This window comes from Carettochelys insculpta, chromosome 2, assembly GCF_033958435.1.
Source record: "Carettochelys insculpta isolate YL-2023 chromosome 2, ASM3395843v1, whole genome shotgun sequence".
NCBI classification, from domain to species: domain Eukaryota; kingdom Metazoa; phylum Chordata; order Testudines; family Carettochelyidae; genus Carettochelys; species Carettochelys insculpta.
This window is the reverse complement of record NC_134138.1, coordinates 246169400-246182129: the sequence shown is the minus strand read 5'-3', so window position 1 is coordinate 246182129 and position 12730 is coordinate 246169400. Positions and strand designations below refer to the sequence as shown.

Genomic DNA, 12730 nt, shown 5'->3' with positions numbered 1-12730 from the left:
TTAAACTGAGTCCTGCTCATTCATCAACAGGCAGGGAGCTGGAGGTGGAGTGGCAGCTTAAAGAGCCACATGCAACTCAGAGCTACCCAGCCACCTTTTAAAAATGGCAGCCCTGGGAAAAAAAGGTGGCAGAATGCAGTCCCGCTGCATTCTGTTGAAAAAAAAAAAAAAGCCCTAGGAGAGACCATCAGATTGTCATTTGGTATCAAAGGGAAAATTCAAACTCAGAGCTCGAGAAGTGAAAGGGTCATTGTGCACTAACATAACGCACAACCTACCTTCTTCTCAGTAATAAACATGCGCTACCTTTTTGTAAACCCCCATGATGCACTGCATTAAATTCCAGCATTTAACACTTCATTATTTATTTTTAGGCCTTGGTTTTGAAGATAAAACTACAAACTGTGATTCTGGAAGAACTGTGGCAAAAAGAGAGAGAGAGAAAAGCTAAAAATAAGATGGAAAAAAACCCTGCAATGACCTGAGAAGCTAGCTCAGAATAGCAAAGGCAAGGAAAATAAAACTACTATACATTACACATGCACCTGTAACTTTGCAGTTAGATATACTGTACCTTTAATATACATGAGACGCTATTATTTGTAATATTTCTCATACAAAATGCACAAACTATTCCTGTTTCAGTCAGCAGATATGGTCACAAAGCTCATATCATGTAGCAGCTACTTAAACTTTACACCTTGGACCACAAAAATACAATCTGATCTAAGACAGTTTTGCACTTTCACATCCAAGTATATTATTTTTATGCAAAATACCTGTTAAATCACTAGTCAATAGCCAATAAAGAAAGTCACCTGATGTAACCACAAATAGATTTGCCTTTGATAGGAGGGATAAATCAGATGCTACTGCACCTTTAGAAACATTTTTTTTAAATTGCTTCAATCTTCACCTAATCAAAGGAGAAAATTAAAGACTAGTGTAAAAATAAAAGTAATTCTGAACACCCTCAAAAGCCTAAGCTGTCCCTAAAATAAACACAAAATTTAATACAGATGATGGGAATTCATCAATTGAATATTTTCATTTACACTTATCCAAGAAGGCTTCTGATATTACTATCTTCTATTATTTGATAAGATGGTGCATAGGCTAACAGAAGCTACAAGCACATTCAGAAATATACTTGGAAAGATCACAACACATATAGACTCAAGGCTTTTATTTTATAAGGCAAAATACTGCCTCATGATAAGAAAAAGTGTTTGATGGTGAGAAAGAATGCATGATTATATATAAAAGTTCAGCTAAAGTCAATACAAACACACTGTGTACAGAAAGAGCATACTGAAATATTGTACGAATATATGGACAATAGGATACAGGTAATTCTACTTCAAGGATTCCAGTTTAAATGCATCTCAGTTGAAGAGAAGAGGAAAACTGTTACTACACCTGAAGACTTTTCAGTGTCCCAAGTAAAATGAATGTACAGTACGCTTTCATATCCAGCATTCTATTTTCCAGAATTCTCAAATAACTGTCATTTAAATTAACCATAAGTAAATTTTAGTTATCTTTTCCATAAATATAGTGTAGGGAAAGTAAATACAACTAAATATAGTATAAGTTTACAGTGTATAATATTACTTATACTTCTTGGTAAATAAATTACTCTACATACCTTTGTTTGTTTCTTAATACCTAATCTTGTATTTCTTTAGAATTACGCATTGCAGGGTATGCCTCTCTAGTATTCAGAATATCTGAATACCTGGCAAACTCCTGGTCCTGGTGCGGCCAGATGTGAAAGAGTTTACTGTAATGTTTAGCTAAATTCCTAATGCACAAGAACTCCCAGCACTTAACAAGCACACAAAACAAATGCCTGTAGCATTTGTTAGCAGTCTCAGATAGGATTACCCTTTCACATTAGAAATGATCCCTGAGCCGGAGCCAGGGAGGAACACTGGCAGAACTACATGGGGAAGCCTCTACTACTGTTGTCCCTACTATACTTTTTTTTGTAAAAGTGACCCTCAGTGTCTAGGGCTTTCAATCAAGGACCATTCATCAGCATTAGAGTTATCCCATGCATGTAAATGTTTTAAAAAAATCAATGTTAAAATGTTTTAACTGAACATGAACACAAGCAAGTGTATTCAGAATATAAACGTGCCATAGACCTTGTGTACAATGCATTACAATGTGACTTTTTAGTGAAGAAAATATTTAAACTGGTAAACACCAAGGGCATTTACTTAGAAAATTTTCATAAAGTGCTTTTGTATTACAGTTTCTACATGTGCCATCATGATATTCACATCAGCAGCACAAATATGGTGTTTCTGCTTCTCAGTCTCCTTCAATGTCTTTAACAGGCCATTATGAACTGGAGGCAAGGGGCTGTAAGAACTCAGCAAGTGAAGCTGACTTAATGGATTCTGTTTTATTTCTGCAATCCTCAAAGCCCGCAAGATAGCAGGTGCAAACTTGGAATAATGAGCTGTAGATGAAATGATCACTGGGCATGTTCTATCCTGTAATCGATCTGCAACTACTTTAGCAATAGCACTATGTGTGTCCAAAATATACCCTGTAGTACTGTACACAGAGTGGATAGCAGCTAGACAATCCTCCTCAGAGCACCACCCAGCTACCAAGTCCTGCTGAAGTTTCTCAAGTAGATCTTTCTGCAACTGAAAGCGACCCTCCTTTTCCAGGTCACTAAATAGTTGTGTTACCAGCTGTCCATCACTAATAGCAATCAGGTGCAAGTATCGTTCAAGGTTGGAAGACTTCAAAATATCTATTGCTGGTGATAAAGTCTGCATTAATCTTCTTCCTCTTAAATCATAAAGGCCTGTTCTGATAAAATCAGTCAAAACATTATTGATATTTGAAGCACAAATACACTTTCTAATAGGGATTCCCATCCTTTTTGCATATAATGCAGCTAATATGTTTCCAAAGTTTCCAGTAGGAATACACACATCTATTGGATTTCCAAAACTAATAATATCTTGATGAACAAGGTCAAGGTAGGCAGAGGCATGATATATCACTTGGGGAAGTAGTCGAGCCCAGTTTATGGAATTTGCCGCACTTAAAGCTGTTCCATATTCTGCAGTAAGAAAGCCAGAATAATCAGAACTGGTAAATATTTGTTTTATAGCTGTCTGGCAGAAATCAAAATCAGATTTGACACCCACTGACCACCCATTTTCTCTCTGGCAGCCAATCATCTGCGATTTTTGAATCTGGCTCACTCCCTCCTCAGGAAAGAAGGTGATCACAGCAATTCTTTGCTTGTCAGTATCACTAAGACGACTAAAACCATCTAGGACTGCACTCCCTGTATCTCCAGAAGTAGCTACTAGAACCAAATAATTGCATCTTTTGGGAACACAGTATGCAAATAGATGAGGCATCAACTGTAATGCCAAGTCTTTAAATGAGGCTGTTGGTCCATGAAACAACTCAAGAAGAAACTGGTTGCCTGTCAGATGCCTTAGAGGGACAATTTTAGAACAAGCAAAGTTTTTTCCATAAGCAAGCTCAACAATTTCTCCCAGCTTGAAAGCAGGTACATCAGCCGAATGTATACATCTTTCCAATATAATCTGAGCTCTTTCAACATAAGTTGCTTCTACTAAACTTTTCCATTCTCCTGCAGTGAATATTGGAAGACCCTTCTCAGGAACAAAGAGACCACCATCCGATGCTAGGCCTTCAATGGCAGCTTCAGTGAAACATTTAATGGAGCCTTTTTGTTCACAAGCTTCAGACCTTATACATCTGGTTGAAATATAAGTTTCTGAATCTGAATCTTGATGTCTCCTAACAGCATCAAGTACTTTATTTGCCACAGCCTCTGCTTTAAGTCCACTTTCACAAATAACACGGATATCATACCATTTTTTATAAAACTGCTTCCTATACTGAAGTATATCTCTCATAGACATTCCAGAATCCTGCCCCACAATACGGTCAATTTTTATTAAGTCCAGCCTATCTATTATGTCTTTTGTGGGTACATCCAGGTACACAACAATCCCATTTTTCTTCACATGCTGCATGCTGGCAGCATGCATTGGATTGGACCCAGAAAGGGAAATTACACTTCCAGATGCTGAAAACTTTAACAAGGCTTTTCCTTCCTCTTCTATAAATTGCTGACTACCAACATCCTGCAATTTTTCTGACACACTCATATTCCAGCTTGTTTCAAGGACATCATCATCCACATCTATGACATGACAGCCAAGTTTGTGACCTACTATTCTCCCAACTGTTGTTTTCCCAGATCCAGGAGGGCCCATCAGGATGATATTCTGATCTCCAACAAGAGAGAGAGATGACAGCCATGACTTCCGTAGCTGTGCAAATTCAAGAGTTCTTGGAAAACTCAACTTTAGATGTACAGAAGAACCAATGTTCTGTGTTATTAATTTTAGAGGCTGAAACCGAGCAACACGAAACATCTTCTTCACGCTGGTTTTTCAAGCCAACTTGACAAGTAACTTAAGTGCTTCAAAGAGAAAAAAAAAGGTAATTAGTAATTCATAGAAATATACTTTAAGGCTTGGAGATGTAAAATGACCAAAAAAAAAAAAAAAATCAGGCCCTTAGAAACAAAGCTCATTATGTCAAAGAGGTTTATATTTTTTCAGTGAAATAATATATTGACCTTTTACAGTGCACAAAGAGGAACAAATCTCTTTCTGCGTGCCCCACCTCTGTCAGTAGGTTCAGCAAAGGGTTATTTCTGAGTAGTTCTGCTCACAACTGTGAAACAGTAGGGCTATGTCTAGACTGCAGGCTACTTTTGACAAAACTTCTGTCAACAGAAGTTTTGTCAATGAAGTGTGCATCCAAACTGCAGATCTCTCAGAAGAGATATGAAAGTTGGGAGCGTTCTGTCGCCATCCTTATATACCTTGTTCCACAAGGAAGAAGGGACATCTCAAGAGATGGGAATTTTCCAACATTTGGCCCCCTGTGTATGGGCCAAATGTTGGAAAAGCCTCTTCCAACAGAACTGTTGGCAAAAGATACACATATTGCAGCCCACAAATCTTTTCTCCAACAGTTCCCCACAGTCTACACACAGCCTAGGTGTTGAATGGACACTGAGTCATAACTTTTGAAGCTAATAACCTCAGGATAAATAAGAATGGCTGGCTGTCAGGGAATCCCTCAAAACCTAAAGCTATAATACTGAATATATACAGTATTTGCTACTTGCTGCTTGTTAATATATAGCTGTATACCACTACTGTTTCCATAATAGCACCGTTTTAACACACACAGACCCTTATTGACAATGAAGACTGACTAAATGTCTAGTTTTTCACAACCTAAGCTGTTTGTTACAAATATCTGCTCTACTCGTGTTTTGAGTTTTGTTCTTCAAGATAAAAATGTAGGAATGCTACACAACCCATTTAAAAACATCAAAAATGTATAAACCTACTATATAATTCTGGTTCTAGTTCATCCAATTCCCTTCTAGGCAGCTGTGATACCAAACAGTATCTCAAGTATTCAAAGGTTGCATCATATTTATTTTTACATTTGATATAGATTGAACAGAATTAAAGAAATCTGAGTGAAGTGGCTTTCCTCTCAGAATAATACTTGTGTAAGAGAGCACTCAAATACTGACAAATCAAGCTTTTCTGAAAAATAGTGCTCCATTTTGCTTGTTTTAGGAAATCAGTGCCAGCGTCAAGGGCTACACCTACACCAGAAGCATCTGTCGACAGAAGTTACTGTCAGAAGAGATGTTCAGACAAAACTTCTGTTGGCAGATCACATCTACACATAAAAGGGGATCCATATTTCGATCCACTCTGTAGACAAAAGGGCCCCCTGGAGCATCAACACAAATTTTTTGATGACAGTTTCTGTGAACAAAACACACTGACTACATCTACACTACGGTTTTGTCAACAAAATTGGGGTTTTGTAGACAAAACTCGCAGAGCATCCACACACAAAACACATTTTGTCAATAGAAACAGTCGGCAAAAGGAGCTGGTAGATCCTCTTTTATGTGTAGATGTGATCTCTTGACAGAAGTTTTGTCAGAACATCTCTTCCGATGGTAACTTCTGTAGACAGATGCTTTTACTGTAATGTAGCCATTGTGTGTAGATGTTCCATGAGTTTTGTCAACAAAGCCTGTTTTGCCGACAAAACTCTCTCCTGTAGACATACCCAATGTGAAATGCAGAGCAGAAATTCTGTGTGATGGTCAGCAATAGTCAACAACTGCACACAAAATGAAATAATCAGCACAAAACTTCATTATAGCCCTACTGAGCCTCTTTCCTTTTTATGCATGAAAAAATCAGCTACTCTGTGACTGTTATTTGCTAATGGTTTTAAGCTCAAAATTATTTTAAATACATTGGGCTGTGACCATTTCTTTGGGAAATTAGAATGAATCTAAACAACAATAATTTATAGAGTTCTGGCTACTAATGACATTTTGAAGTCATTCTTGCCATGCAAAATGGTGGCAACACTGTGTAGTCACAATTGTTGTGATATGATTGACCATGACTGAGACAGCTACATTAAAACTGCCAAGAACATTTTAAAAAATAACTACAAAATGACCAGTGTTTGTCTTCCAGGCCAAAATTTTAATTAATCAGGATCATACACAGTTGCAGTAAAGGCCATGAAATCAAAATATCCTCACAGCTACATAAAACAAAAAATAGCACTAGTTTACAACGATCAATTTTAATTGCTAAAACAACCATGTGCTGGCACAGGATTGGTGGATTTAGCTGTGGTTTTTCTGAATGTTTTTTGCACAGGTTTCATGACTCAAAGGCAAAACTGGACCCAGCTGTTCCTTATAATTAGATTTTAAGGATTCAGTCTGGGTACCAGTATTCCGACAACTTGCTTAATGGCATTATATTTAAACACTTTATTAATTTTAAGATTACTAATTTTTCTGTCTCTGCATAAACTAGAATGCCAGAAAATTTGAGACAGAACGATGCCTTACCATCACTAACGAATAATATAGGGAAATGAGATATACTAATAAATTTTAGGCCTGAACAAAGACTTTACAAATGTAGTTAAGATTGTTTATAAAATTACAAAGATCAGAAAGTAGATACACTAAAATGTTATACTTGAAAAAATGCTGAAATCCCTAACATTTGAAATTCTAGAAAGTCTACAAAAGTTTACAGAAAAAGTATACTTCTGGTCTTGTAACCTATCATACACTGCGCATTAGGTATTTTGTGGCTATAATAAATATTATACCCATCCTTCACATTTTTAAATAATTTTTGGAGGTAGTGTTAGTCTGTTTCAGAAAAAAAATTTAAACAGTTAAAATCAATACATTGCATGCACACAAGGTCTCCCCATTCTCCTTTACACAAAACAGGCAGTTACACGGTATACATTGCCTGTTTTAAAGAATGAGACACTCTGATCTGTCCTTAGTATTTGTGGACAGAATGAGGTCAGAGTAAGTATGTGTTGAAGGAAGATGACAACACTATAGATCTACATGGAGAAATAAAATTGATATAGGGGGTTATTTTTTAAATCAGCTACTCTCTACAGAGATAAGCAAATGGAAGAGTTTTAAATATGTTACAGAAAGGTGCTTTGACTTTGTGGCATATAGTGAAATAGCAGACAGTAGTAAATGTTTGGAGTCATTACTGTGGCTTAGATATAAAAAATATATATTGTTTACAGTGAGCAAGAAAGATGGAAGATAAAAAACAATACATCCTGTTAGCCTTTTTGACTGCTGCTGAGCACTGACAATCCAGTGACTCCAAGATCTCATTCATGGATGTTGACAGCTAATTTAGAAATCATCACTGTATTTGTACATATGGTACTACTTTTTTCCTTTTGTATTATTTATGACTTCTCAACAATGACTGTCCACTACCATTTTGTTGCCTAATCACCCAGATAGATGAGATCCTTCTGCAATTTCTTGCTTTCGACTTAACTATCTTGAATAGTGACAGCGAGATAGCTGTGTTAGTCTGTATTCTATCAAAACAAAAAGGCAATCAAGTAGCACTTTAAAGATGAACAAAATAATTTATTAGGTGATGAGCTTTTATCGGACAGACCCACTTCTTCAGATCATAGCCATACCAGAACAGACTCAACATACAAAGCACAGAGGTCCCAAAACTGTTGTCAAGGTTGACAAATCAGAAAAATTGTTATCAAGGTTGGCAAATCAGAAGAGCAAAGGGGCGTCAGGAGGGGAGTGTGGGGCAGAGAAGTCAAGAGTTGGATAAAACAAAGTATGTAAAAGAGTCCTTATAACAGGCCAGGTAATTGCTGTCCCGATTCAAACCAAGCGTTAATGGAACAGGAGATATGTCCACATATCTGTTCTGGAGATACCATCACTGGATCTAACCATGTTATTCACAGAATCACGGGCACATTCTCCTGTTCGTCAACTAATATCATATATGCCATCATGTGCCAACAATGCTCACACACCATGTATATAAGACAGACTGTAAACACTCTTCGACAAAGAAAAAATGGACACAAAACAGATATCAAAAAACTCCTAACTCACAAAGCTGTCAGCCAGCACTTTAATGGAGTTGGCCATTCTGTTAATGACCTGAAAGTCTGTGTTTTACTGAAAAGGAACTTTAACAATCATTTACAGAGAGAGTGCTCAGAACTCTCATTTATATCCAAAATCAAACACATTAACATGTGGTTTGAACTGAGACAGCAATTACCTGGCCCATTATAAGGACTTTTTCACATACTTTGTTTTATCTAACTCTTGACTTCCCTGCCCCACGCCTGCCACCCCTCTGCTCTTCTAATTTGCCGACCTTGATAACAATTTTTCTGATTTGTCAACCATAACAACAATTTTTTGGACCTCTGTGCTTTATATATTGAGTCTGTTCTGGTATGGCTATGATCTGAAGAAGTGGGTCTGTCCGACCCTGCTCATCACCTAATAAATTATTTTGTTAGTCTTTAAAATGCTACTTGACTGCTTTTTTGTTTTTGATCTTGAATAATATGTGTCATCTCCAAATTTTACCACTTCACTGTTCATTTCCTTTTCCAGATCATTATGAATACTCTGCATAAAACAGGACCTAGCACAGCTGGTTGGAGGATATACAGTTTATCTGTCTCCATTGTGAACACTGACCATTTTTTTTATATCCTTTGCACCTTATCTTTCAGCCAGTTACTGATCCATGAGAGTACACTCCTTTTTTATCCATTGCTACTCAGGTTCCCCAGAAGCCTTTAGGGAGGAACTTTTGTCAAAGGTTTTCTAAAAATCCAAACACTCTATAAGAATACGATAATTGTTATCTACAGAGGTGATGTGTGGGGATGCACAGGAAATCAACCCATTGTATGCTCCCCACTGCACTCACTTTCAGTGCTGTGCTGCTTCTGATCAGCACAGTGTCAGTCCCACCCTTCCCCCAGAGCAGTGCCACCATACAACAGTGCAAGCTTCACAGGCTGCACTGCTTTGGGGCTTCACCACTCTCGGAGAGGGGCAGGACCACCCTCTGCACTCACTGAAGTGGCTGAATGGGGACAGTGGGAGCAGGAGTGGAATGGGCAGCGCATGGAAGAAGCAGAGCACAAAGGGGATGGAGCAGGGAGAATGTGACCCATGTCCTGTGTGACCCACCCCAGGAAGACATCACCAGTCACCTATGCTTATCTACATGTGTGTTGACTCCTTCGGAGAACTCTAACAGATTGGGGAGGTAAAACATTCCTTTACAAAAGCTGTATAAACATAATGCATTAAAAGCTATGTTGTCCAGCCCTGTACCAACTGGAAAGCTCTATAAACCAGTGTTTCTAATCTTCATAGAGAGTCTGGATTGCAGTTAGTTGATGCAGGGCCAGCAGGATCCCTACCTGGCTCCACAGGGCTCCCCAAAAGCAGCTACATGCCTCTGCTGCTTCTAGGCAGAGAAATGACTACAAGTGGTTCAGAGCGTGGGAAGAGTTAAATTTCTGGTGCATGGAAGGGAGCATAGTGCACCAACTCTTAGAAGAAATTTGGGTATGGGAGGGAGCTTGGGGCAGGGCTTGGAGTATTGGAGGGGTGGCTTCCCACAAGTGGGGACCTGTCCCTGGTGCTCTTAGGCTAGGCACAGCTAGGTGGCACTGCACACTTCTTCTGCCCATAGGCACTACCCCAGCAGTTTCCACTGGACACAGTTCCCAGCTAATGGAAAGTGTGGAGCCAGTGCTCAGGATGGAGCAGAGGCAGTGCGCAGAGCCACCTAGCCAGAGCCCTACCAGAAACAGCAAGGACAGGTCACTGCTTGCAAGGAGCTGCGGGAGGTGAGTGCTCCCCTGGACACAGTACCCAGAAACTCTTCCCATGCCCCCAACTCCCTGCCCCACATTTAAATTCTCTCAATTTTAGTTAAGTGTAATTTTTCACTTACTGGCAGCCTCCTGCCTCAAATGTGCCAGATAAATAAGCTTCTACTTATAAGCAATATAAGCAACCAAAAAAACCAACAAACAGTTTAAAGACTCTTCATAATCCTTTGACTCCTTCAAAACATACCAACAAAACAGAATCCCAATCCAGACTGAGACATTTTGGAGCCACCACAACATAATAGTTATAGCAGGAACAAACAATGATGATGTCCAGAGAAGATTTTTGGATTTACAGAATATTTGGACAAGTTATTTGCTGACAATTCATTTGGAGTTAATGGTTTCTACGTAGAGAGATGGAGTATAAACCTCTCGGATTCAAAACTGGCAGGCATTTATTAAGTAGTTTTTAAAATATTTGTAAAGAAGTAAAGCTTTAATTATCTAACATGTAGTTATAACATGCAGTTATAACATGCAGAATTGGTAGCTGTTCTAAAATAAAATAAAGGATAAGAATTGTTTTGTAAAGAACTGACTATTCACAAATACAAGGAGGATGGGAAACACAGTGGGCATAAATGAAAACCCATAGATAGGCTGATAGTTTAAATCATTACAAATTATATAAAGGACTAAAGTGGAAGAAAACATAGATATTAAGATACTGAGGTCATGGGTGCCATATGATATCTAACTACAGCAACATTTCTAAATGAGGGGGTTATGGCACACAGCGAGGTCACCAAATACAACCAGAACAGTTTCAAGACATTAAATGTTTTATTACTAAAAATTCTAAAGCAAAGGAAAAAAAAAACTCCAGCATAAAGCTGGGGCTAAAACCTTTAAAGTTTTTGAGTCTGCATAGGCAAACCTCTTCTGCTGTCCTCCTACTTCACACCTATACTCCTCCAGGTCATATATTCTCTGCCAATCTGTTCAACACACTTACACCACTTAACAAACAAGCAGTCTTGTAGCACTTTAAAATTAACTAAATAATTTATTAGGAGATGAGCTTTCGTGGGACAGACCCTCTTTCTTCAGATGAGGGCTGGAGAAAGGGCTGCTCCTCATTGCTTGATCTGAAGATGTGGGTCTGTCCCATGAAAGCTCATCCCCTAACAACTTACTTTGGTGGTTCTTAAAGTGCTACAGGACTGCTGATTTGTTTTGTTTGAAAACAGACTAACATGACTACTTCTCTGTTACTTACACCACTTAGTTAAGTATATCATCACAGACACATTTTCCACTCTTATAGCAAATGTGTGGGGGGTTACAACCATTAAAAAAAAGGTTGCTAGCCAAAAGAGCTCAAGGTATGGGGTTATATGTCTGAAATGTTTACAACTCCAAGCCACAAATTCATAGTGAAGGATGTCCTGGTGAGAGTCTTTGGTTCATGTGCAAAAAGTGAACCAATGGAGGATAAACAGCAGAAAAAAAAAGTGCAAACTATTAGCTATTATGGCAGTGTGTGGGAGAGTGCCACTGAAAGCAAACTGGCTCACAGCTTCCGCCCATGTAGCCATTTCTAGTCCACCTCCCCCCACACCGCCCAACTACCCGTTCAGGGAAAGGCTTTTCCGCAGGGGGTTGCGTCAATGGTGAAACAGAGCCCTCTTCTCTGTAACTAGGCAAGACTACCCATCCATGGCAATGTGCCCCTGTCAGAGGAAAAGAGGGGTGATGCCAATCCGCACTGCAACGGGGACCATGTCTTGGGAAAGAAGGCAGCCATTACACTGCAATGGGGACCACAACTCAGAGACATACGCTGACCCCTTGCTGCTGTACGGCTTCCCCTTCGGGAGAGGAGGGTTCTGGGCGGATATGGCTGCCCCTCAGAGGGAGATGGTGGACATACAGCTGCCCTCGTTGCCATTGCACTCCCCCCTCAGCAGGATGGCGGCAATGCTGTTGCCCCGTACAGCCCTAGGGATCCTTCAGAGCAGAGGGATCTTCCTCCCCACAGGGATCGCTCAGAGGCGGAGGAATACGGGTACCTCCGCCGTGCAACGCCCTTCCATGAAGAGGGGGTCCAGTAACGCCAGTCTGAGCCCTCATATGAGTCACTGACGGTCAAACGTACCCGGCAGCAGGGGCGGGGCCGGGAGCAAGGCTCAGAACCCAGACATTAAGCGCAACCCAGGCAGCAGCAACGTGAGACCCAGTATCTTGCCCCGCCAGCAGAACTTCGCCCCGTCAGCACCACACCGCCCTTCTCCAGGCTGCGCATGCGCAGTTATCACGCCGTAACCTCCCAACGCTGGCCAGCAGCGCGCGCACAATTATCTTCCCTCAGTTTAGCGCGCTCGTCATTCCTAAAACCCCC

At 39.7% G+C, this 12730-nt stretch overlaps 1 protein-coding gene across 2 annotated transcripts; it reads right to left on the bottom strand.

Moving 5' to 3' along the window:
• Positions 1 to 503: 503 nt before the first annotated feature.
• THNSL1 (threonine synthase like 1) lies at positions 504 to 12706 on the bottom strand. Of its 2 annotated transcripts, none has more exons than XM_074986281.1 (2): positions 12402 to 12706; positions 504 to 4495 (listed from the first exon to the last, which is right to left on the bottom strand). In XM_074986281.1, the coding sequence occupies exon 2, from the start codon at positions 4446 to 4448 to the stop codon at positions 2226 to 2228; it is 2223 nt and encodes a 740-aa protein (XP_074842382.1). In that variant the 5' UTR covers positions 4449 to 4495; positions 12402 to 12706; the 3' UTR covers positions 504 to 2225. The 2 variants fall into 2 exon arrangements, with proteins under 2 accessions (XP_074842382.1, XP_074842381.1); XM_074986280.1 differs by having other exon boundaries at positions 505 to 4495; positions 12488 to 12706.
• Between the last annotated feature and the right edge of the window lie 24 nt (positions 12707 to 12730).

Bases quoted from the DNA above. Each gene is read 5' to 3' on its own strand.
- THNSL1 (XM_074986281.1), bottom strand. From the start codon at position 4,448: ATGTTTCGTGTTGCTCGGTTTCAGCCTCTAAAATTAATAACACAGAAC.